Raw genomic sequence first — 25938 nt, 5'->3', positions numbered from 1 at the left:
CTTATCAGAATGATTTCTTGCATATAGGAAAACTATGACTAGAACTTGTCCTCTGACTCCTTCCACCTTGGTTCTGTCACAGCAGAAAAGCTTTGGGAACTGTGTAAGTCCTTTCACTGTTTGTCAGAAGCGGTATATTAACGCAAATGGTAGAAATATTTGAGTGAAGCCAATTGGACCCATCTTGCATACTTGCTTGTTAGTAGACTCCCGATTCAGGGTCCTGTCCAGTTTCTTGAGGGATCCTAAGGAAATGGGCTTCACTGCAGAGACTGGGTGGTGTCGTCTGTCCATACTGGTTCAAGGAGGGCCAGAATTATCTGTTCTTTCTCTTTGTCGTACAACAAGAGATCAAACCTGTCCTCTGATGTGATCAGATCTTAATTTTTGATACCGGCAGAAAAAAAAAAACCTGATTTTATCCCAAAGCTCAGCCAATTTTTACAATAGCAGTTTTGAAATGGGATGACTGCTGACTTGCCTATTAAATGTTTGTGACACAGACACAAAGCTTGACAGAAGAGCGATTTTAGCATTGTGTTTTTTTTTTTTTTTTGCTGTTGAGAGCCCCGTATCTCTACCCTTTCAGTTTTCTTCAAAATTAAAAATAAATTTCTTCCTTTCTTTCTGGATCCGTCTTTCACATCTCTGCTTTTTTTTATGCTCATCTATATACTGACCCAATAGCTTCGTACTAATCTTTGTAAATGTATCTTCACCATACAGTAAACAGTCATCTGAGTGTTTCTGTGTGGGTTCTGGTCTGACAAACATAGCTCAATTGATTAAAAGTACCAGGCACAGGTAATACTTGTATCATTTGATTGCTGCTTTAATTTGAAGGAGACTTTCAGCAGGCTTTCCCTAAACATTTGATTACAGAAGATCAAAGGCTTTTTGTTTCTGTTGTTGCTGATTTGCAGCGTATCAGTTACTTGAGTAATGATATTTATTGGTAAATCGTGGATTAACTTAATCTGAGCTCGCTGGCCAGGATCCCAAATGCAAGCCCAGACAGTAAGGCAGATTCATATATTGTTGTTAAATAAGGCCAGATGTTAGTACAGTATAGTAAAATGTAAATAAAGAATTATGTACACCTGCATGTTTTGCATATTCCCAAAAACATCAAATTGGTTATTCTGTGGCAATTAAACAAGAGAAGAGAAGTCGCATTTAAAGTGAGTTTTGTTGGTATAAAGTGCAAATTAATTGGTGAAGTTGACCCACCCAGAGCTCTTACTGTATGATTTTTTTTTTAATGTCTTTGATTGTTCAAGCACACTTCGCCTGTGTGTTCCTGGGAAGAGGAGCCCATCCTCGTGCTGTGAGCTTAGTGTGGGGTGCAGGAAACCAGCGGGCTCTGTCCGGCACATGTACCCAGAACTCCACCAGAGTTACTGGGAGGAAACTCAGTACCTGGAAAAACAACACAAAAAAAATCTTGCTTTTCCAACGTGCGTGCAAACACGAATGTCTTGTGAAAGTGTTCCTACCAGATATTTAAAAAATAATGAAGCAATAATTTTTGCTTTATTGTTTTCAGGTGCGATTTAATTTAGGACTGGTGCTTAAGCGATTTTTGTTTTTTTTTGCAGTTTCTGAGAAAAGGCACCATGGAGTTGTTTCTGACTTTATTCTGTGTGTTTTCTGATCTGTGCTGCTGTTTATCTCCGCGATTTCTGTCCAGAATGACAATTACCGGAGCCAATCATCCTGCATTAGCCTCATTTACTAAAAATAAAGCCCAGACAACGACTGGACCTTATAAATGATTCCTGGACACATTCCTAACCCACAATCAATCCCTATTAAGTGGGTTTGGAATTTGTGTTATCTCAGCGGGGAAATGCATCTTTTGATCAATACTGCCTCGCATCCAGCTTGCACTGGTGATAAGGCAAGTAAGGAGATAAGACGGACCATAAAATGTGGTTTAACCTGTGATTGTGGTAATCTGCAGACAAACAGCTCAGTCATATCTAGCAGCATTGAAGCGCAGGACCAGATCTGGGTTACACTGGGGATAGTCTGTTTTTTTTACAAAAATCCTCCTGAAGTTATTTCTTTGGCAACATTTTTTGTTTCTTGGGAAATTGGCGTGAAGTCATAGCTTGTCCGCGATACTGTCATGGCAAGGAAATACGCAAAATCTGCTCCGGTTTGGAGTTAAGTGCTCTGAAATGTCTCTTTTGACCCCTAGTGAAGTCATCCAGTTACCTCCTGGGAGGGTCAATTGCTATATTTCACATTCAGGAAAAGTTACTCATGATCTTCTGTTCTCAGTTATGCTTTTTAAAAGCACACAAGGCAGCAGTGTATCGGATCCAGGAACACTTTTGAAACCAAGATGGATTGGGCTGTGTCACCATTCTGCTTGAAAAGACGTGCAGAGCTAACAGTGTGCTACACTGGGATTTCAGCTGTTTGACACTTACTTAAAGGAGTTTTGAGTGTTTTGGGTGTGGCCCTCTGCTCTGGCTGTAGTGAGTCTGTGTGAGTGCCGATATTCCTGCTGGGCTCAGGGCTCTAGGTTTCCAGAGATGGCTGTGACCCACTGGCATGCTGGAGCTCCCCCTACAGTCTCTGGGGGGGGAGTGCGATTTGCAGTGCTTTGGCATGAATGGGCTTTGTCTTTTCATACCAAATCATCTGTATTTTAACTCAAGCTCTACAGAAGCCTAAATAAAATCTTATTTGTGGTTTAATATAGCTGTTGAAAATATTGCTTCGTGAAAAGCCAGTTGAATGTGTTCCTGAAGAGTTGTACAGTCCCTTCCGAGATTTTCTTCATCTTGCTTCATCCCAGAAGTTTAATGAGGGTCTGGTCAGCACTGGGATGGGAGACCTCTAAAGAAGTGTAGTTGCTGTAGGTGGTGGTGCTCTTCCCCCCCGAAACAGTTTCCAAAGCAGTGTCCCACTATGGTGACTGTGCATAAGAGGAGCCAGCTTTCAGATGAGATGCTAAACCAGTCTTGGTCACACAGTTAACACTGGTGTTAACCGCTGGTTAGAGTCCACTCTAAGTTTGTGTAGTCCAGTCTTCTTTTAAGATTTTGCTTCAGTCAAATGGGTTTTTTTCGGCACTGCCTGCTCCAGATTGAGTGTTAACTGGATGATAGAGCTCAGATGTCACAAATTGTAACAAATTCTCCGTAACTGTAACGTGTTAGCGGCAGATACCGTTACCATTCTCGGGTTGTCTTCTGTGTTTAACTGCAGATTTATAACACGGTGTTCAGTATGAGCTGTCAAATTTTACACACTTTCAGAGCTTAATTAAATTCATAGTAATTATGAGCGGGAGCAGTGAGTTGGTGCATTGTCTCAGCTGTTTTTTTTCCACTAGAAGTGTTTTTTGTGTGTGTGTGTGGGAGAACTGCATTTCGTGTGGATTTCTCCGACTTGTGTAACACACATTTGGACTTTCGTAATCCCCGGAGCTCGTAAACCGCATTAGATCTGGCCCGTTGCCCCCAAGAGGGGGAAGAGAAGATTGATCAGTAACATGCGAGCTGGCGTGGGTCCAGTCCGTGCGTGGTCGTGCCTCGAGATTGCCGACTTGTTTGCGCGTCCCGCGTGGGAAGAGCTCCGAACAGACCGGCAGCCCCTCGCTCGAGACGGGGCAGTGGTGTACACAGACCACGTGCCCGACCTCTCCGGAGCCACGTCGCGGAACGGCCTCTCGGGGAAATAAAAACCACGCGTGTCCCCCCCCCGTCTTGGAAAGGAATACTCAGATTCCACACTGCGTCGCGGCGCGAGTGCTTGGAAGGCGAGTTCATGCTGCTGCAGGCGAGCTTCACCGCGGATGAGTTTTTTTTTTTTAAATAAGGCCCTTTTTGTTAGGTTTTCGGCTTAGCTGCAAGTCATTGATTGATTCAGGGAGGACTGTGCATCTGCGTTCTTGAGCGTGTGTGTGTGTGTGGGCTTGATGACAGGAGAGGTAGCCGGCTTTGAGAACGTTGTTTTTGGCGTTTGTGAAGAAGTGGGACCTCAGGTTGAGTAATGTATCAACGTGTGCCATCTCAGTCCTGTCTGCAGCAGGAGCACAATGAGATAACCTTGGAAGCAGCTGCATATAGTACAAACCCTCTTGTCATTGTGGATCCTTGCTGTACAACTCCTGCATAGTTTGGGAAATTTCTACTGTTACATAATGCATTCAGTTATGCATTCACCATTACCAATGTTAACATAAATGATTAATATAGGGAATATTATGTGCAAAGCCAAATGAGATGGTACAAATTATGAAAGACTTAATGAAACCCGGAACTAACACATACCACATCATACAAGTCACTGCCTGGAATTCAACTTTTTCTCCAGATCCCTGAAACAGCCCTTAAAGAGGTCTGTGACTCATAATATCCAGTGTGCAGGAGACATGACTGTGCCGTATTAGTGAGATTTATGACTGCGTGCCACTGACACACATGTAAATGGCTCCCAGAAGAGATTTTTTTTCTGCATCCTGTCTGCAGAGTTCACCCTTGTGTGGGCTCGTGTGTTCCACCATAAAGAAAGCTACTTTACAGTTTTTGTTCCTCTTCCCTGAAAGAAGCTCCCCATTTTTGGTGCCAGCAGCTCTTGGCTGGATCATGTGGTCACAGGATTCCATTCCATCGCATTGCATGGTTCTGATCCAGTCGTTGCGTTTGCCCACTTACCCACAGAACCGCAGACGAGAAGTCAATTAGCTTCAGCCCGACCCATTTGGAATAGTGCAGCATGGAAATGCTGATACTAGATAGCCCAACGTTACGTTTGTGGCATATAAGTATCGCAACCTCTTCTAGCAGCATGGTCTCTCTATTTAACTGCAAACCTGATGGCTCATTGGGCTTTGAGCTCCAGCCACAATAGAATGAGATTTCAGAAGCTTCTCTTAACTTGTTCGCATTAAAGGGATTAACCCCCCCACCCCCCAGGCTCTGAGATTTCCTCAGAAAAACATGGATTTTGAAAAACGCGCTGATGTGCTTGGGACCGGAAACAAAAACTTTTTGAAACCTTTCATCGCTGTCTTGTCTCCTGTTGTTCTGCCGTTCAGGAGTACCACAGGACACCCCACGGCACTAGAATTAAAAAGGAAAAAGCCCCGGACTTGGTAACTGCGTTTTGCCGGGCCTGCTGCTGTGTTGCGGTCTGGATGCTGGCCTGCTTTTGTGGTGTTTCCCCCCAAAGGGAAATCTGAATGCAAACCAGAGGGAGGGCATGGAAAAGAGAGGGGGGAAAAAGTCTTTGGACTGGTGTGTTATAGAGGAGTGCTGAAGCTGTAATTGGTAGCGTAACTGAGCAATACACTGTGTACTGGCAGCCTATTGGGAAAACTGCACGTTAACTAATGGGGCTCCTGATTTGAAGGCGTTTAAAATGGGTCGTGTGTGTGTGTGTGTGTGTGTAGTCTTCCCTTCAGCCGTGAAGAATTATGCAGGTCAGGAATCTTGCTAAAAATAAAATTGTTGTTTTGAAACTCCCCATGTCTTTGTCAGCTTCTAAAGCCATTGCTTTGTTTTTTCAGGTCTATAAAGGTGAATTTCAGCTACCTGATTTTCTTAAAGAACAACCACAGGTACAGTAACTATTCTGCCTGTTGTTCTGCACCTTCTTGTTTCAGATTTTGTTTTTGTTTCAGAATCAATGCCGTAGTGTCTGTTGCTTGCGTTTGTGTTCTGTTCTCCCGTCGTCGATGGCGATGATCCACTCTCCATTCCCCTGAACTCGCTGTGTAAATGATTCTGAACAGTTCTGCATCGGCTCTCTCTCCTCTCAACTCCACTAGCTTAGCCGTTTCCTTGCTTTTTTAAAAAAAATCTTGTAATCTTCCAAAGCCTTAAATCAGCCTGAGCTCTTTTTTTCCCCCAAGTGTTGTGGAAGTATACTGCCCCCTCAATGATCAAAGGAAACAAACAGGAGTTCAAGGAGTTAAAAATGGGGAAATCTGATTTTGCTTTGATTGATGATGGAATTTGCCTCGGTCAGAGGTGGAAGTATAGAGAACAGGTGCACTCCATTTTAAGAAGGCTGAAATACAGGCCCGGCCGTTGTTCAGCTGATCCATCTAGGGGACCTTGGCCACCCTGCAGTGTTCGCCAACATACTGGGCCACCTCGGGCAAGGGGCAGTAACCACCTCCTTACCACTGACTGGCTGAAGGATCTGTGGTAGCCTTTGGCTCAACATGTTCTTCTGTTACAGCCATTGGACCCCTTTTCAGTGTTCACCTTAACCTTCCAGGAGACCGAGGCCAATGTGGTCAAGGTAACCTGGGCAGCCTGCCCGAAACGGTTAAATGGTTCACAGTAGTGCGTTCAGAAGGCAGTCTGTTACACGTTGAACTGCAGAGACCAGTTCTAAGTTCGGTGTTGGCCTGGGTCCAGCTGACTGATTCTGTTCCGAAAGCTGTTGCAGGGAACATGTGGCCCACGGTACCACGACTTTCTGGTGTGGATACATGCTTGACTGTCTCTGCAGAGAGTCTGCCTGCATGCGGTCCCCCAGTGTAATGGTTGTCTGCAACTAACTGTGTAGTTAGTGAAGCCCCGTTAACTACTGAATTGTGCTGCACAGTTGTGCTGTTGTGTTTTGTGAGTGTGTTGAAGTCGCTTTGCAGGCCTTGAATAGGTATTGCCTCGTCTTCAAGCACTTTTTGTCGTTTAAACCTTGCCAGCAAGCTGTATTGGTAAATGAGATTTAAGGAGAAAAAAAAACCTTCATCTGTTTTAAGTCTAGACCTTCAGGGGTGTGTAATCCCTGGCGTATACGAGGTTTTATAAAACAAGTAAAGGGCTGGTGTTTTTATGGGGCCGAATGCTGTGAAAGAGCACAGGCTTATGATCTAATTAGCACCACGAAGCCTGAAAACAGAGCAGTGCTTGGCTGCAGTTAAATTACTGTTTATGCTGCTGTTGAAGAACGCGGTTTAAAGAGATTGCAGAGATGAATCTAAATATTAGGGCGTGATTGTAGGTCAGGCACTCTCACTTGCCTGTGCAGGTGAGCTGGGAGCTCTCACAAAGAGGGTTTCTCCAATAACTGATACCTTCTGCTCATTCTGATTGACATCGCACCCCTTCAGACTAGTGCAGTGAACCCGAGTTATTAGTGGGTTCAGTTTCCCTTGCAGGAGAAGGTGCCCAAAGTGGCTGAAATTAGACTTGTAGAGTTGATTTCTCTCTCGGCGCAGTTTTGCCGAATGACTGCGGTTTTGCTCTGAGCTTTCAGTGTTGATGACCCATTCTTGTGCGGGTCTCGAGAGCGCAGAATTCCTCGAGTGGGTTTGCATTTGAACGCAAGAACCGTCTCCAGTGAGGATCTTGGGGCTCCTCTAACCCTGTCTGGGGGGTGGAGCTCTACGCAGATGTCGTGATTCTGCGGTTTGTCACCTTGCCTCAGGCTCTAAAAGATTCTCCTTCAGAATAAGAGGTGTAGTTTAATAACTCGCCTTGCCTGGAGTTAAAGGTTTTGTTTTACCTTCCTGCCGTAGCTTTATAGTTTCTTGCTGCTGCATTCAAATAATAAATATCGTAATGAGCAGTAAGGTTGAACCAAATGGAGAGGAGGGTCACATCTGCACAAATAAGACCCACCTGTACATGTTTAAACCTCCCCCCCAGTCTCAGGGGCCCACTGTGAAGCCTTCAGACCTATGACTAAGTTGCATGTGCTCATTGGGAGTAATCCTCATCTGAAATGTTTCCCAGTGTTTGCTGTGTGGGTGTTACATTCAGGGCCATAAAGGAGTTGTGCTGCTCTGGAGATAGTCTCCTACAATATGGCGAATGAGGAACGTTGGAAGGTTTGTTAATAGTCCTTGGAAGGCTGCTGTAGGACAGCAGGACACTAGCAAAGATGGACAGAGCAAAGGCCGTCTCTACTGACCAAGAGAGGAGCAGGGACTCGAGAGGACAAGGAGCACAGGGAGTCACGGCCAGTCTGTCGGGGGCAGAGAAGGGAGGGCAGTATAGGAGAGGAATCTAAAGGTGTGTCCAACCCAACAACTCTCTCCAACTCCATTTCTTCTCTCTTTTCAGATCCCGAAATCTCCAGAAAAACCACATCCCAGTTAATGTGGAGGGAAGGAGAGGACTCCGCTCTGGGAAAGGAATCCAAGTGTGTTGCAAATGCCTTTTCCTCACTGACATTTCTTGTTTCTCTCTCAGGCCTGGGGCCCCCTTTCTCATAAAGAGTTGCATACAAAAGTCTAAATGTTTGAAAAGGAGCAGGGAATTAAACATTTGACTTGCATGATGATGTTTATTTTTAAAATGAATTCTAATTTTGTTCTGGCTGAATTTAATCCTTTCGTTTTCCAAAGCTTAAAAAAAACTTCACTTTAAATATCAGCAACTCTTTGTAGAGTCTTACCCTGGCTGTAGGTATTGAGTTGTTATTTTATGAGAAAGGTTTACTAACTTTATAACTTGATTACCTGCTTTGTTTTTTGTATTTCTTCCTCTCGCTAACATGGGATTTTGCAGTGGTTCCTCATGGCTGGCCGTGAGAAAGCACAGTATGGATGTGTACATGTTGCACAGGCTTGAGTGCAGTGTCTCGAGTACTGTGCTATGCTAATTTACCCCCCCCCACCTCGCCACCTAGTGGTTAGTTAACATAACAGCAAAGACAGTGGGCGTCCATGAAGGACTGAGTGACTTCCCCATTGTAACCTCATGTTTTGAACACATCCGTATTTCAGCAGCTCGATCCTAATGAATGCTCTAAGGGAATGAAACGTTTATATTTAACGTTTTATGTTTTCCCTTTTATCGCTGAGGGAACGGCAGCCCAGCAAGGAGAATAAACTGTCCAAGCCTCACTATTGCAAAGTCCGCGCTTGGGAGTTAGTTGCTGGGTGTAAATGGGGAGGCAGGATGTGAGAGAGATTTGTCAGGGAGGTCCTGGGTGAGACTTGTATACTCTTGTCAGCAGATATGTGCAAGACTAGGATCAAACCTTCCACTGTTATAATCCCCATGAACAAACAATTAGGAGAATGCTAATAGCTAGACTTCTAAAAGAGAGTAGCTCGCTTTCACAGCCAGTTTGATTTGGGGGGAGGAATGTTTGATTAAAATGCTAACATCGAGTTTGTCGGTCTTTCTCTGATGAAACAAAAACTGCCTCCTGCCTCTTTAATGAGCTTCTGTTTCCTTTTGAGACAATGGTGGAGATGTTTGTGTGATCTGGGGCTGACTGCTTTTTGAAATGCAGTCAGCATGGTGGATCATTAAATATTTAATTAAGCAATTTAGCACAAACCTTTTTAGATGAAAGGGCCGGTGTTCTAATGTGGCGTTTTGTCTGCAGCAAAGATATACTCTAAAAGTTATTGCTCCCTTAATGTAGTTTTACTCCATCCACCCATTTTCTGACGGCGTCTTCACATTCGGGATCGCAGGGGAGCCGTGGCCTAGCCCAGCAAGCAATAGGTACAAGATAGGATACCGCTATGGACGCCAGTCCGTCACAGGGGAGAGACAGACATAGACACACTTGCACTGGGGTCAATTCTCCCACAGTCCAAAGACGGGTTGAAACGCAGAGGAAACCCTCACGATCTCGGGGAGAACATGCAAACTCCACACAGACAGCCCCCTGGCTCTGAAATTGAACTTGGGGACCCAGATTTGGGAGACGGCAATGCTGACTACAGGGCCTCCCATGTCACCCCATCACATGCAGTAGTGCTGGGGAAAATGACTCTGGCTCTCCTTGTTTGCCTGAGCACTCTCTCTCTTACTCGGCAACTTGTTAGGTTAGGGTGCTGCTCTTACAAGCTAAACTGCTACTCCTGCAGCAAGTATTCTATTGTTCTAGGTCGCTGCTCTCCTTTCTCTAAGAACATATGAATTGCTAACAGCAGCCCCTTTAACCCCCTGCAGTCCAGGAGGTTTTATAGTTCTTTCTGATGTATGACCATTGGAAAATACAGGATGATTTGACTTTTCCAGTTTGGCGGAGGTGACCCAACACTGCTAAATGTGCATGACCGTGAATTACATCATGACTTCCTGGTTAGTGGTCTTCTGAACACATGTAGGTGGTGTAACAAAACAATAATAGTATCTTTAGTAGTATTTAATAGTATGTTTATCATATGATGTGGAACCCCTAAGGAATGTTTAGTTTTTACAACACATTAGGGATCGCCTCCAGAAAGGTAACCAAAAATGTGTTAAAAAAAAAACCATTGTACAAGGCTTTGGAAGTAAAGCGATCTCTTGAAACAGCCCAAGGCTTATTGGCGTATAGCCAGTGGTGTTCAATGAAGTTATCAAGGTCGATTTGTTGCTGTTCGTGCTTCTCCAACACATTGCAAACTCTTTTAGACCTGTTTTTCTTTTTCTGCTGTTTTTCCAGGAAGAAGCATCACAGTGCGGATGGATTGCCATCAGTTTTGTGCTGGAACGTAACCCTGGGAAGACATGCAGCGCTCTGATGGACACACCGGGATCCAAGTGCATTTTCCATGAACTTGAACGGGCTCCCTGTCCGGGAACAGGACTGCTCTCCCAGTATGGAGAAGTCAGCTGGGCCTTTGTCGTACTGTATCCAATGCCTCTGTCGCAATGTGGACTCGCAGTATCATTGCTCTTGTCGTTTTTATTTTGGCGCGCCATACTCGCTGGAATTCTCGTTTGTCTTTTCTTTCCACGTCGAGTCTGTAATTCTGTTGTAAAACGAGCATTGCATCACTGTCAAAGTGAACCGATTTTTGAGTTTTGCCCCGGAGGACGTGGTATCTTTAATTTTTTTTTTAAATGTGCGTGTATGGTGCAATTTCATGGGTACTAATGTACAAGGTGGGGCGGGTGAAAGTGTTGACTGCAGTTTTAGTTTAAAATTTTTGTAACCTGTCATCACTATGGAGTGATCTTTTTGTATTTGGGGACCAGTAATTAAATGACTGTTTAATGAAAGCAGGCTTTTTTTTCCCCTGTTTTCCCTGCAGTTTCAGGACTGCAGATCCCCTCAGCTCTCTTTTCCCATTTTTCCCATTGCAATAACCTGGATTTTTCACACAGTGAAAGCGTGGGTTCGCTGTGCCTCCTGTTGCTCCCGTCCTGTGATCTCTTGGGCAGGCTAGACTTGTGCCTTTTTGTTTTCCAAGGAAAAGTGTTTCTCCAGCGCTTGGCGACAAACACCTGCTGGACATCTTAATTCCTGAAGCAGGAATCAGCCAGCCGGAGCACAACCAGAGCAGATTCATTTTCTCCTAGCCTTTAAGACCTGAGCACCTACAGCTGGAAGAGCACATTCCTGGCTCAGAGGGCTGCAAAGCAACTCCTAATTAAGCCCAGAGGTGCTTTGCTACCCTCAGAGCCAGGAGTATGCTCTTCCAGCACCAGCATTTCAGGTCTCTGGCCTGAAACACGTCTTAAATTCCACGAAAAGCAGTTTGTATCTCTGAAAGCAAGATTTTCCAGCTGTGGTCTCAGATAGCAGGTGTGGCTGCAGGTTTTCATTACGGTTTGGCTCTTTTCAGCTCCTGGTTGGTTTAACTGAAGTAGGTCACCAGCTTCTCAAGCAGCCACCCCTGGAGAGCTGGGAAAGAGACACAGCGGCACCACCAGGGCTGTACCTGAACCAGTCTTGATGGCAGAAAAGGGCCACCTTTTCAGGGTCTCTTTAAAGCAGAAGTGCACTGAAGGGCCAAGAGTGTGTTAAATTCAGTTAAGAGTTGCAATGTAAACCTGCAGACACCCATCACCCCAGCACCCCCCCGTCTGGAATTGAACCAGGAGCTGCGAGACAGTAGTGCTACCCCCCAATCCCGTCGTGCTGTACATTGGCTATATACACTATAATAAAGCTGAAGCATATTAAAAGATTCATTTTAAGTAGCTATCAGAGGTACACTAAAGGGTTGCTATATCTAGACTAGGCTTCAATTCCCACAGCCGTGACCTTTGACTATTCAAGACAAAGGCATGTGGCTCTTCTGTGCGACCTGGTGGCGAATGATGTCAGAACACCCTGAAGATAAAGCACACTTGATATTCCCACCTAAATTGGAATGAGACAGCCTTTTTTTTTATTGATATGTTACATTCAAGGTAATACTTGAATTAATCCTTAATAATACATAAATTATCATTCAAATGTTTGTTTCCAAATAAAAAAAAATCAGTGCACGACCTTCATAAAGAACACATAACAGTCGACAAATAACGAACATTTCCCCTGTAGGGAAAGCTGTACAGTTCTGTAGGATACAGGACACCTGGCTTAGAAATACATTCTGAAAAACACCAGTCTCCTTAAAACTCTTTTTCCATTTCCCCACTTGAGAGAGGGAGAAAGAACAAATAAAACAGTTCACAACATAAATTTAAAAGAAAAGCATGTCATCTTAAATAGAGCATACAGTCTTTCCAAAACATGCTTCGAGATCGCATATCTTTCCCTGCTAAGACACGTTCCCGGAGGCTTTGGAAACGGTGAGAGACGAGGGAAAAGGGCTCTGGTACGGGTGGCGTGGAGGATACTCTGAAAACCACCTGCATCCAAAAATACATCTATTTGGAAAGTCAGAACGTCGTTCACTCTCACTTGTATTAACCCTTTACTAATTGGACCCTCGCTGTCTGGGTTATCTGTCAGCAGGTGGCACAAACGAAGCTGCTCTTTCATCATGCCATGACGCCATCATAGGGAACAGCCCAGTCACCTTTTTGTACATATCATTACAATGCATATGGGTAAAATGGATACAGTCAGACTCTATTGTAAGAATACCAAGCTGATGATAAATGAGTGATAGCTCTATGCCAACTCCTTCTATTTACTAAAAGGAAATCATTCTTAAAGATACATGGCAATTTCAGTACCAGCATACGTGCAAAAAAAAAACCTTGCCCATCTCATCTGTAATACAATAACTACTTCTCTCCAGCTGCCTGTACAAAACCATCTCCAAAGGAAGAGTACACTGTTGATTGATTAAGGTTCATGCAGACAAAAAAGTGCCATTAACCTTGACATCCCCACACCGGAGCTGCTGGAGCTCAGCTGAGACACGTCTGCAAGAAGCCCTCTTGCAGCTTCTGGCAACACTCAATTGGAGTGTTCTCTTTTCTCTTTTTAGTTTTGGGGTTGTGCATCGTTAACTATGGAACTGAGATCAGGATAATTCTGAACGCTGGCCTGCTGGGTATGACGTCCCGCCAGCTCAACAGGACTGTGGCCGATTGAACTGGCACAGCCCCTAGAAGAGCACTATGTGACGCAGGTGATGCATTCAACAGCTGCATATAAGACTTCCACCCTCAGCCGAGCAGAACGAAAGTGAGTGAAGGTTTAGGGCTCTGGCACCATGCAAAGGCACTCAAAAAAACTAAAAATCCGTTACAAAAGATCTATTGGTCATTCCTGACGCCTGATATCATGATTATGCTTTTGAGATTCTGCTTTATAGAATATTTTTAATATTCTATCATATTCTCCTACCCCTAAGGAGATAAAAAAAACATAAAACTGGATGCATTTCATTCAAACACTTGTTTGATTTTGAGCAAGCTAAAATTTTTTTTTTAAATCCTTGACGCAAAGCTGCAGTGGTTTTCTACCTCTTCATCCACATCAGTCTGCCTGTGCTGGTGAGGGCCGCAAAGATTTGGTCTGCATTTCAGTTATTTAAGTGGCATTTGTTCATTGTGCTACACTTAAAACCCACAAAGCTATAAAAACAACCACACGCCTCTCCGAAAACTGGAAATGTAGGGACGTGATCCTGGTTCGTGCTATCGCTGGTTGAGAACTGAATTTTGTGCTGTTGGCAACAAGGCGCAGAGCCAGAGCATGGCCCTTCCGGACACTTGCGAAATGTCGGACCCCAGGCGCCAGACCACTTTGACAGAGGCGAGGCAACTTTTGGTCCCACGATCCACCTCTGTTGCAAAGTGCTGCACCGCAACACTGCTGCAATATCAATTTTCAACAGGGCCCAGACTGCTTTGCCTGTTGGCTGCCTCTGACCTCCAAATCAATGCACTTTATTGGCATGGCCAGGTGTTTGCTGAAATCTTGGCACCCACAACAAAGACTGAAGCTCTTGAATACTCCGGGAACCAATCTGGACTGGACTTTGGACCACTAAGAGGAAAATCCTCCTGGTTCAGACTACCTGTGCTACTGTAAAGCCCAGCTTCCTACCCATTCAGCAGCTAATGTATCAGGAAGGAGCTGAGCCTGTAAAAACTGAGTGCAGGTTCTGCAGAACTGATTCATAAGTACCCTACACCCCCTCCCCGTTTCTGGGATTCGTTTCACTGGAACCCAGCTAGAGACAAAAGTACAAATTTGTATTGGCACACATCGAGAAACATGTTGATTTTGCAGGGGAAAAAAAGCTAAAAGCTTTCCCTATGGATAGTCATATTCTCCACAATAGAAATAGACAAGAATTGCTCGCTTTTTGGATGGTTTAAGAAAATAGAAAGACCATAACAAAAAAAACAACAGAGAATGGAATACTTGAAAAAGTGTCAATTCCAAATACATTAACAGTTCCTAAAAATGGCACAGTTCTGTTGGTCACAAAGTATGCATTTTTTCTTCTCCTTTTGATTCTGGCAGCGAAAGGCGTTTGTCTGACTCACCTTATCTGGCAGCCATAAGCCTGTACACACAGGGGACCTGGGGGCAGGCCTTCAGCCAGGGGGCACAGGAAGGAGGCAACACTGAAACAGAGACCCTGCCGCTGGGAAGACACCTTGGCAGGCAGGCCAGTTCGGCAGGAGCTTCGGCCTTCGCGCACAAACGCCCAGACGCAGTTTTCTCCATCCCGCCCACTGTCTTCCCCCCACCCCCCCTCAACGGGAGAGTGAATACCATTGGATTCAAGCAAAATGGGCACTGGGAAGTGTGGCTTAAGGTAACGAGAGGCTGGAAGGTTACGACGCAGGGCTCGGTCCACTGTAAACTGTAACTGTAAACCGGAACGATCTAGAACGATCCAAAGTGCGCGCGCACGAGTTCTTTTCAGCAGTTTTTTTGTTGTTGAAATTGGGTCACAGTGGGAGAGAATGCCGGGGGGCATGCACAGGGAACAGTGTGGTCACTTATTAAGACCTGCTGGTTTCCAGCCAGTACGGACGCAGGCAGGTGGACAGACAGGCCAGGCCAGGCCTGCTCCTTCCTGGATTTCACCCATCAGAGCCCTGTATCCCCTTTGCCCACATCCATCCAGCCCCCTTGGGCCTTTGGAACAGAGGGGTGTTTTGCAGTGCAGTCTGTCAGTCCTGGCTGGAGCTGCTGCAGAGGCCGGTCACTCCCCTGAGAGGAACGGACGGGAGCTTCTCGGAACAGTCAAGGCGGGACAGCTGAGAAGGAGGGAGGTCTCTCTCTTTTTGCTTCCCAGGGTCCCCTTTCTCTGGGACCCCCGGGCCGCTCAGCGACACCCCCCCAACCCCAGCCGCGCCGCTCCCGCCTGCTCCCCGAGCTCACTTGTTCTCGATGAGAGTCTGCACTTTGTGCACCAGCTCCCTGGCCAATCGCAGAATCTGCTGCACGTCGTGCCGCTCGGCCATTTCTGCAAGACAAGAGGCAGAGCCATGGAGGGAGGGGCGAGATCCAGGAACAGAGAAACGATTCGGGAGTGAAGACAATCTAGTTCACAGCACTCGCAGGAATGAGAAGGGCTGGGGTTAGCGAGAGGAGGTCATTCGGCCGCTCTTGCCCGATCAATTTAGCAGTTAATTGATCCCAGGATCTCATCCTCCTGTTTCGTGAAGGAAGCCACAGTACCATCAGCTGGGTGGCTTGTTCCACTCACCCACAACCCATAGAGATCACAACAAGAATCTGGAAGGCAAGCGGAAATGATCATCCCTTCCTGTATAAATACAGGAAGTCAGCATCATTTCTTTCTTGAGTAGCTGCAATTCCCTCCTCCTCACATCTCAGCTCGCTACGACTATAACCTGACCACCTCACCCCTGCCAGCTTGAGCCAAACAGCTTTATGCTCTTTTAAATTCATAAACCACCAGCAATATAAATTTAGAATATTTTTTCTAGAATTTCTTCATTTCTGGACACTCCACTCAGATAACGCCACTGAGATGATGGCAGCCAGAGTGCACCAGTGTGCTCACACACACACCAGCTCTCAGTGGGGAGGAGAGCAGAGTGATGAAGCCAGTTCAGAGATGGGGATTATTAGGAGGCCATGATTGGTGAAGGTCAGGGGGATATTTGGTCAGGAGGCCGGGGTAACAGCCCTACTCTTTTTGAGAAACACCCTGGGATTTTTAATGACCACAGAGAGTCAGGACCTCGGTTTTACATCTCATCCGAAGGGTGGCAGCTTTTCATAGTATAGTGTCCCCGTCACAATACTGGCGCATTAGGACCCACACAGACCGCAGGTTGAGCGCCCCCTACTGGTCCCACAAACACCTCTTCCAGCAGCAGCCCAAGCTTTCCCAGGAGGTCTGCCACCCAGGCACTGACCAGGCTCGCACCAGTGGGTGGCCAGTTGTCTAAAGCTCCTGAAACTGCAGCTGTCCCCCCAGCGAGCCTCTCTCACCATTGAAGAACTTGATGATGTCCGTGAAATCCATGTTGTTGTCCAGGATGATCTCCCGGTAGACCTCCACCAGGGCCAGAGCCATGAAGAGGACGAAATGCTCCGAGGAAATGTGCCGCGCTGCCCAGATCACCTCCCACGCCTCGAACAGGTCCTCGTACAGCAGCTCTGAGAAAGAAAAGGCCTCCGTCAGCTAAATACTGCGAGAGACCGCGGCCACACTGCTCCCAACAGGCTCAGCGGAGGGGCCAGACAGATTCCGCAGGAACTCTTTCCAAATTCTGTGGGAAATCAGCAGAAATTATTGTATTTTCTTTTATAGAAAAAAATAACAGAGTTAGATCATATAAGATCATATATATTATAAGAGCATAAGAAAAGTTTCATTCCATTCAGCCTATCTAGCCTGTTTGATAGTTAGCAGATCACCGATTCAACAATCTCACCCAGCTGTTTCCTGAACAAAGCCAGGGTATTGGCTTCAACAAAGAGGCCGGGAAGCTTGCTCCACACTCCCACAACCCTTTGGGTAAAGAAGCACCACCTGTTCTCAGTAGTAAATGTGCCGCCACCACCTGTGTCCTGTGGTTAGTGATTCATGGCTCATCCTGACCGCACACGCATCCTTGCAACGTATCCGTCAGAGACTGACACTTGATATTTCTTGATATTTTCATTCAAGGAAGAGGTCAGTTTCAAGAAAATGAAGCCTTTCGGTGAGAGTTCTGTGGCCGGCGTCTTGCAGACGGTACCTCTTTTGAAATCCAGCAGGAACCAGCGGTAGCAGAAGTAGAAGTGTGTGTAGTCTCCATTTTGGTGCATCAGCTCAAACAGCTCCGAGTCCAGAATCTGTAGGACAGGAAGAGGAAGGGAACAACATATCTGATCTTTCTCCAGTTCTGCAGAACTGTACCCTACACCCCCCCGTTTCTGGGATTCGTTTCACTGGAACCCAGCTTGAGACAAAATGACAAATTTGTACTGGCACACATCGAGAAATGTGTTTTTATCTCCTGGTAAAAGAAGGGACGGAGCAGCACAGTTACGTACGTTTCTGGTCTATCCGGTTGTGGATTCGAGCCTTTTGTTGGCAGATGTCTTTCAGCTAACATTTTCAAAACATTACAGATTTTATTTTCCCGACAGGGATGACAGAAGCTCAGAAAACCACTTTGAAGGGGTGGGTGGAGGCTGCTACCTCCTTGTCTTCTGTTTGGTTGGGCTATTTTAACGAGAACTTACTTTATAACGATCCATGGCATGATGTTGGACTGGGACACTGCTATTGATGAAGTAGACCATTCTGTAAAGACCTGGCTTAGTGTGCTTCATTATACACGGTATTGCACTGTACTTTGTGATAAATAAAATACAGAGCAGGAAAAAACAATATTTGTGGGGATTATGGTAACTATTGTCCATTTGTTCCCTCTCCTCGGGGATGGATTTTAAAATAGAAAATAATAAGATGTTCACAAGAAAATGCCACAAATGCTACAGACTCCAATACTCGTCTGTTGTGTTTTTAGTTCTTCTCAGTTTAAATTATTCAGTCAGGTAAAACATAATTTAATTTAACACTCCGGAAAAGAATAATTTTTTGCGAATCATCAGTGCTCTCTTTGGCTCGAATGAAAGTTCCTCCGTCACACAGTGTGAGATTAAATTTATTTCAGTACGAGTTTGAGTCAGAGTGGTCATTTCGTCTCATCCTATCGCTCAAAAATGCAAAGCAATTTAGTCTTTGTGGATTATTTTCGTGACTGTTTTGTCTTCATTAACAGGTTTTTGACAAACATTCTCACTATCATCTGAATTTACACTGCACACACCTGGATAAGAGACCTCATGTTGGCGAAGTGTGTGTCCATAGCTCCACCGTTCGGGAAGTTCTGGCTCATTTTCTTCATCAGCTGTGTGAAACAGCTGTATGCAAGGCATTCTGGGAAGGAACACAAAGAACGTGTCAATATTTCATACAGAGGCCTCAACCTCACACATTAATGCCCTACAGCACAGAGAGGCCTGTGGATCAAGTCAAATCCTCCCTGAGTTTTCTGTAGGGACCAGAAATACCCCTCTTTAGGCCCCAAGGCCTAATGTGAAGCATCTGTGGGGTGGAGGTGTAATGCAGGTTTCTGAAATCCTGATTGGGAAAAATCAGTAACAGGACAAGATCTGGCTCTGCTAGCGATGGTGCCACAACAATTATTAATACAAAATGTAATAAAAAGGACATAATCATAAAATATCTAAATTTTTAACATCTGTTAGTATACATGACCTGAGCTCTGAGTTGGTTATTTTCTACATGATGTTATTCCAGTCAGGGCAGAAACCCAGAGAATAAAGTGTTCGACTCCGCTGAAGTGAGCAGAGAAGAGGGAGCAGGGTTTGGACTGAGAACACACGAAAGCTCTGTTCAGCCCTGCTGACCAATGGCAACATGGAATGTCAAATGGGCAAAGCATGCACATATTCATCAGGCAGGCAGGGGGCGCTCTCACCATCATCCAGTATGACCATGAGAGGGGCCAGGAGGTCGCACATACCCTGGACATAGCCCATCTCCAGGTGCTCCCACACGTAGCTGTGCAAGGAGAGAGGATCAGGGAGAGGGAAGGCAAAAGATGAGGGACAACTACAAGATGTGCACAGCCCCCTACCACCAGCCTGTATTCCATCAGGTGGTCACATCTCTCTCATTGAATGCAAATTATGTACTCATCCAAAACAAGAGAATGGCAAACTTGCCAGCAGTCATATCACCCTGCAACTCACAGCTGGCAGCCCACTGTAGATCAGCAGGTGTAAGTCTGGTCAGTACCTGGATGGGAGACCTCCTGGGAAACACTAAGGCTGCTGCTGGAAGAGGTATTAGTGGGGCCAGAAGGGGGCGCTCACCCTGTGGTTTATGTGGGTCCTAATGCCCCAGTATAGTGACAAGGACACTATACAGTAAAATGGTGCCATCCTTCAGAAAACTGAGGTCCTGACTCATTAAAAATCCCAGGGCACTTCTTGAAAAGAGTGGCCTGGCCAAATATCCCACTGGCCTTTACCAATCATGGCCTCCTAATAATCCCCATCTCTGAACTGGCTTCATCACTCTGCTCTCCTCCCCACTGAGAGCTGGTATGTGGGGAGTGTACTGGTGCATCATCCAGGTGGGGCTGCACACTGGTGGTGGTGGAGGGGATCCCCATTACCTGTAAAGCACTTTGAGTGGAGTGTCCAGAAAAGCGCTTTATAAGTGTAAGAAATTATTGTTAATAAACTAATTCAGAGAACAAAAATAAGAGACATGACATTATAAACTGCTGCAAAACTGAATTGGAGCTAGCCACCTGTGTGCTTATTTAATAATCGTGAACCACAAGAAAATGAAACCAGCATCTCATTTATTTAAGTCAAACTCAAACTACAATCAATGCCGGCAAATCTAATATCCATATAGATATCCATAGAGATACAACTCCAGATAGCAGATCAGAAAGCCTATTGCAGAACTGTGCACATTCCTGTGGCAGGCTGATACAATGACAATTCACTCACTCCAACTCTATGGATCAAAGGCACTGTCCTTTCACAGTTTCCAGGGGTAAAATACAGGAGAGCGGTATCTACGCTGACCTGCACATGATGTTCCGCAGCTTTTCCAGGTTGGCCTGTGTGAAGTAGTAGTAGTTGCGGTCACATCGCTGCACATCCTTGTCGATCCTGTGCAGGTTCAGGGCCACCGTGTCCAGGAGCTCGATCTGGGGGAGACGGAGAGACGCCGCGGTGAGGAACGCGGCAGTACAGCCATCATGATGGCGAGCGCTTCAGAGACACGGTGGCCACGATCACAGAGCTCTCCCCTCCCACGACCAGGCAGTGGCGATTTCCTCAGAACCCAGACTGCTCCTTCTCCTAAGGCAGTGCTCAGAGTATAACAATGCTACCGCCAGAGCAAAAACTGACCAGTATAATAGCAATTGAGATGAAGCTGTCAGCTCAAACAGATGAGTTCAATGATTCATGCTTCAATGATGACGGGATTGATTCATTCCCTATATTGGAATTTTAATAGGAAGACGTTTCTGCTTTCAAAACTCCATGAACAACTTCTGCTTGTATCTTGTACTCAATAAGTGCTGCAAACTCAAAGTGATTACAGGTGTACAGTAAAAGCTGATGTGTGGGCAGGAGATCAGAGGGCTCCGTATTACCGTGTATGATGAGAGGGAGAGGGGTGCACCACCCGGCCCGGTCATCAGTCTGTCGACCTGACCGCAGAGCTGCTCCTCGCACAGAGAGTCCTGTCGCCCCTGCTCCCCCAGCATGCTCTGCGCCCCCTCCTCCCCTGGCTCCTCCTCCATGCTCTGGGCGTCCTCGATGCTGGACATGATCTGCGAGTGGCCAGACGCTACCGAGTAATTCCGCGAGGACGGGAGGCCTGAGTCTGGGGAGTCAAACTCCACTAGGGGGCGCTCGTCGGGTGCCAGGGCTACGGGGGTGCCCACGTTCATCAGAGTGGTTGTACCGTCCTCCTGCCCCTGCAGGCCCCGTCCCTTGCTGTCCAGCTCTTCTACTGACATGAACACCTGAGAGAGGGAGGAGCAAGGGGGAGCGGAGAAGAACAATCACATTAACACACTAATCAAATAATAATAATCACATTCAATTCCCATTAATCTGTACAGATGCGTATTCCAAACAAAGCACATGCAGACCAGAGCAGGACTTAAATGCTACCACATCTGTGTCAGTTATGATTGCACGACGGCTGCAATTTCTGCTACAGACACTACAGGGCGCAAACGCTTTGCGTACAGAGTTGTCCTAATGCCTCGTTCTAAATAAGGAATCCCAGCCTCAGCTGCTTGAGGAGGGAGCAAATGGTTCATCTAAAAAACAGCTTAGAGCTTCATTCTATTGCAGTTCAAAAGAAAGCTCAGCTGATCGTTAACTACCCCTCCCACTCTCTTCATTTCCTTTTCCAATTGCTGCCTGCAGGGACGTGTGCGAGAATGTCTGCGGCCAAGAAAAATGTCTGCGAGAAATCCTTTGTTTCCTGTGCGATCGCCATGTTAAAGGCAGCTAAGTGACTGTTTCCTGTATGGAGCCATCGGATGTGCGATAAGGGCAGAGAGAGACGCCTGTACCTGTCCTGTTGCATGTCTAGGAAAATTGTATGTGGCTATTTCATGTAGTTTTGCATGGCGATGCCAAAGTCCAAATTCCACCCATTTGGAAGGACAATAAATATATCTTGTCTTAAGAAAAGGCCATGATGGAACAGGACAGACAGATTATCACTCTGGCCACACCCAGGAGGTGATCTGGGAGTCAGACAGGCGTGGGCGCCGGCTCGCCTCGTTGCTGATGGTGGAGTCTCGGTGGACGAGCCTCTGGACGTGGCTGTCGATGCTGCTGCCCGAGGAGAGCTTGGTGAAGATGGCCGAGTGGGTCTCCTTCTCTCGCTGCTTCACAATCGCCTCGCAGGCCTTCCACTCCTCCATCACCTGCTGGTACTTGGCAGCAACCTTCTCGTCGATCTGCCGGGGGGAAAACGGACAGAGCACGTCGCCCACCAGCCAACAGGGAAGGACCGGCTTGCGCACTGAACTTCTGGAGGACAGGTTACAGGTCACAGAGGTCTTGAACTGGTAGGACAAAGAGCTTTTGCCCCAGACTGAAACAGTATTTCTGCTCTTTGCTAAGTTTATAACAATCTAGCGATTGAATTTAGAGTTAATAGGCTATTGCAGTTAACTGGGGCGGAGCGGTAGCTCTGGGGCTCAGGATCTGCACCTGTGGGTGGAAGGTTGCTGGTTCAAATCCCATGGCTGGCAGAGGAATCCTACTCCGTTGGGCCCCTGAGCAAGGCCCTTAACCCCAACTGCTCCAGGGGCGCCGTATAAATGGCTGAACCTGCGCTCTGACCCCCAGCTTCTCTCCCTGCCTGTGCGTCTCGTGGAGAGCAAGCTGGGGTCTGCGAAAAGACGAATTCCTAATGCAACAAATTGTATAGGGCTCATAAAGTGATCTTATCTTATCTCTTATCACTTAAAGCTTATAAATATGAGCCCGGTGAGAATTAATATGGTCACAGATTCAATATGTTTTGTAACCCCAGGACATTGCACTTAATTCTATTAAAAAAAGCGAGAAAGTGACAGCTATTTAGTAGCTCCAAAAATATATGAATGTGATTAACACTGTCTGGCCAGCAGGTGTCACTGATTGCTGTGCAGCGTACCTGGGTCATCTCTTTCTTGCCCATGCCGAACTTGTAGTGCCCTAGCAGGAAGGGCCACACCTCCTTCCTGATCTTGTGCTCCACCCCACCGTAGTACACCAGTCGTAGTAGCTCCAGCTCCTTGTAGTTCTAGACACAGAGCGAAAGAGAGAGTGGTCAGCAAGGCAGTCTGAAGTCTTAATGCCCCAGCTGTACATCTGCAGAATTGGGCCATGAGTCCGAGGGTGGTTCCAGGAACCAGATAAAAAGCTCCAGAAATAAAACGGCCCAGGAGAGCTGCAACTCTGCAGATACTTGTATACTCTTAAAAGTGCAACAGAAGTATTTCCTGCAAGCTAAAGCTAACAAAAAAAAATAACGTCTACTGAGAAAATAACAAAACATCTAGCATCTAGCCGTCTCCCTTTGGCACTTTGCACAGTGGAGGACTACACTTCGTGCACAACTTGTCAAATAATGTTTCCCAGAGGGCTCGCCACCCCCTGGCCAACCCTCTCACCTTGCAATCCTTCTGGTACTTGCTCCACACGTCCTTGCTCAGGCCCCCCGACGCCTCGCAGGGCTTGTCCGGCGGGACGATGTTGTGATTGACCAGAGCAGACAGGTGTGTCCGGACTGTGGACAGGTGCCGGCAGTACGCCAACCCTGAGACACGAGGGAAGGAGGTAGGAGCCGTGAATCGGGGAGTTTTTTAAGCTTATTCACAAAACACCTGTGCAGATTGCGCATCTACAGCATGCACTGCAAATCAACCTTTACATTCCATGCTATCGGAAACCTTGCATGCATGAAATAAAGGTGCAGAACATTTTGGGGTGCACAGAACTGGACATCCCAGAATGCCATTGATGCATGGTTTGGATCCCTGCTGTACAATAGCTCTGTCATCTTGGAACATTTGTAAAAAGGTGTTGGAAAAAGCATGAAACTAGTCTTGCAGCTGGTATACACTAGTTTACTGTAAAGGTCGTCTACAGGGTCCTCAAGGGGAGTTTGTATCCACTGGGGCGGCTCTCCCTGACAGTACTGCAAACCTGTGGGCACCAAAAACCAGTTCTGTGGATCACTGTTCCATAGTAATGGATCAAAGGGATCACAATCTGGAAATAAACCACTCCTTGATCCCTTTAATCAACTCTCTCAAAGGGCTATCCTTGGGTCTGGGGAGGTGTACTTTATGAGTACTGCATCCCTATAAAGAACCTTGTTAAAAGAAGATATAATTCACTGCTGTTTCAACTAGCCAACTGTTGGCTCTATTTGTAGTTTTTCCCCAACTATAGGGATAAATTGTCATAAACAGACCAAAATACACGATTTACATTCTTATTGTTTTGCTTCATTGTCCGGAAGATGTTGGCGTCAAAACGAATACCTGTCTTTTCTACAAAATCAATGTTTCCCATTTTATACCGGTAGCTGATGTTTCTGCTAACTTCACCTGGAGTGACACAGCCCAGGTTTGCATACTTGTATCAATACAGGATACAACCCACAAAACAAACCAGCTTCTATACTGCCTGAGTTATCTGAGGTACCCTAGAGATTCCACATTTTTTTAAATAGAGGCATGTATTCCAATTCCAAACAAAAAAAGTCAGTGGACAAATAGGATTTGTTCATTTTCTGACCTTTGTACATGGTGAGAACATTGTACACATTGTCCATACTGTACAAACACCCACAGGCCTGGCAGGGAGGCACTCACTGGGGCCATGCACATTCCACAACAAACAAACAGGCCTGTTCACTTACACCCATAGAAAGCCCTGGAGACAATCTGCTTCTTCATGTTCTGGCACAGCATCTTCAGAGGTATCCTGGACACAAACACAGGGCACAGCGGTAAGGAGGACAAAGCCTGCAACGCTATTCTACACTGACTTCTCTCTTATGAGACATACATTTCCATCTCCTATTAATTTTTGTATAAATCCTTTTAAACATTTCCTTCTGAGGCAGCAGATAAAGCAGGACGCAGTTAACATTCTGTATTTTCTGACTTGTAAACTTTCCTACTTATGTACGGTATTCCCTGTAGTCCTCTCTGGCAGCATGTAGGTGTTACATTTGACTTCTCCTTTGAATGCATTGAGTTAAAAAAAACATTTCCTTATCCAATGCTTAAAGCTTAGAGGTATAAAAGCATCATTCTATAATTTCTATTTACCTGCTGGCAAAAGCAAAATGACACTTCTCGTGAGTTGTTTTACAGCCTGTTGGGTGTGGACACATAGGACAGGCCGCAGGTGGCGAAATGCAGCCATTCCACATGAAGTCCCAACAGGGGGTCAGGGGGTCACTCACTCACCGGTCGTGGATGCAGGTGCAGCCGGGGTGCAGCTCGTAAGGGGTGCTGCTGCCCCCCGTGGAGCAGGACAGGCAGGAGGACACGTGGCTGCCGGACTCCCCCTGCTGCCAGGACAGGGGACTGCTGCCGAAACCCTGCATCTCGATCATGTCCCCGGGGTCTGGGAGACAGAGACAGAGAGGATCACCGAGGGGCTCCCCGGATCACACGAGCAGGGCGACAGGCAGAGACCACCCCCTGCTGCAGCGCTGCAGAGAGCGCGGCCATTCCACGCTTGAAGGGCAAGAGCTAGATCACACAAGCCATTACACTCAAGCTGCTGTTTAATCAAAATCATGGTTACTATAATTAAGGAGCTTGCTGAAGCATGGCCCTAAGGGTGACACTGAGGATGTACTGTTGCATACCGATCTGAGCTGGTGCAGGCTTTCTAAGGTGAATGCTCAAACTCAGATGCGGGGCACTTTAGAACAAGAGAGAGTCCTGGCCTATTTTAAAAAGGTTTCAGCTCTTCACGCCATTTTAAAAAATATTACAATAACAGAAGAATAGAATTATAAATATATATACTTTCCACTGCATCAGTGAAATGTGTAAAAAAAAACACAAAACGTGAAACGGATCGTTTTGGTGTGGGATTCTCAATTGTGTCTCTGACAGGATCGGAGTGGCGTGCGAGGGCAGACAGGTGAACCGTGGCAACAGAGGATGTTGTATCGTTGTTTAGGGAGGTCTAGAGAGCTAGTAGTCTGGTTAATATCTAGCATTCAGTAAGGAACATTTCGCCCCTGGGAATATCAATGGAGTGAGCTCTCAGAGATGCAGACTTGAGATTGAACCCTCA

At 46.2% G+C, this 25938-nt stretch overlaps 2 protein-coding genes across 5 annotated transcripts in view; one reads left to right on the top strand and one right to left on the bottom strand.

Moving 5' to 3' along the window:
- The window catches only part of LOC148814326 (protein-tyrosine sulfotransferase 1), a 42443-nt gene extending 31515 nt beyond the window's left edge, over window positions 1–10928 (top strand). For 3 of the 4 annotated variants that reach the window (XM_088906773.1, XM_088906774.1, XM_088906775.1), the window contains 3 exons: window positions 5528–5578; window positions 8040–8118; window positions 10369–10928. In XM_088906773.1, the coding sequence (XP_088762899.1) occupies window positions 5528–5578; window positions 8040–8075 (87 nt within the window). In that variant the 3' untranslated portion in view covers window positions 8076–8118; window positions 10369–10928. The remainder of the gene's footprint in view (window positions 1–5527; window positions 5579–8039; window positions 8119–10368) is intronic. The other variant, XM_088906776.1, reaches the window with a different exon arrangement.
- A 1099-nt stretch (window positions 10929–12027) lies between these two features.
- The window catches only part of sgsm2 (small G protein signaling modulator 2), a 65886-nt gene continuing 51975 nt past the window's right edge, over window positions 12028–25938 (bottom strand). Inside the window, exons 13-24 of the mRNA XM_088907160.1 lie at window positions 25095–25254; window positions 24539–24603; window positions 23283–23428; window positions 22784–22912; window positions 21897–22079; window positions 20751–21125; window positions 20173–20297; window positions 19047–19129; window positions 18372–18481; window positions 17292–17388; window positions 16540–16707; window positions 12028–15541 (exon numbers count right to left, since the gene is read on the bottom strand). Coding sequence (XP_088763286.1) covers window positions 15453–15541; window positions 16540–16707; window positions 17292–17388; window positions 18372–18481; window positions 19047–19129; window positions 20173–20297; window positions 20751–21125; window positions 21897–22079; window positions 22784–22912; window positions 23283–23428; window positions 24539–24603; window positions 25095–25254 — 1730 coding nt within the window. The 3' untranslated portion in view covers window positions 12028–15452. The remainder of the gene's footprint in view (window positions 15542–16539; window positions 16708–17291; window positions 17389–18371; window positions 18482–19046; window positions 19130–20172; window positions 20298–20750; window positions 21126–21896; window positions 22080–22783; window positions 22913–23282; window positions 23429–24538; window positions 24604–25094; window positions 25255–25938) is intronic.

This window comes from Atractosteus spatula, chromosome 27 (assembly GCF_055471065.1).
Source record: "Atractosteus spatula isolate fAtrSpa1 chromosome 27, fAtrSpa1.hap1, whole genome shotgun sequence".
Taxonomy (NCBI): Eukaryota; Metazoa; Chordata; class Actinopteri; order Semionotiformes; family Lepisosteidae; genus Atractosteus; species Atractosteus spatula.
This window is presented reverse-complemented; position numbering and strand designations above follow the sequence as displayed.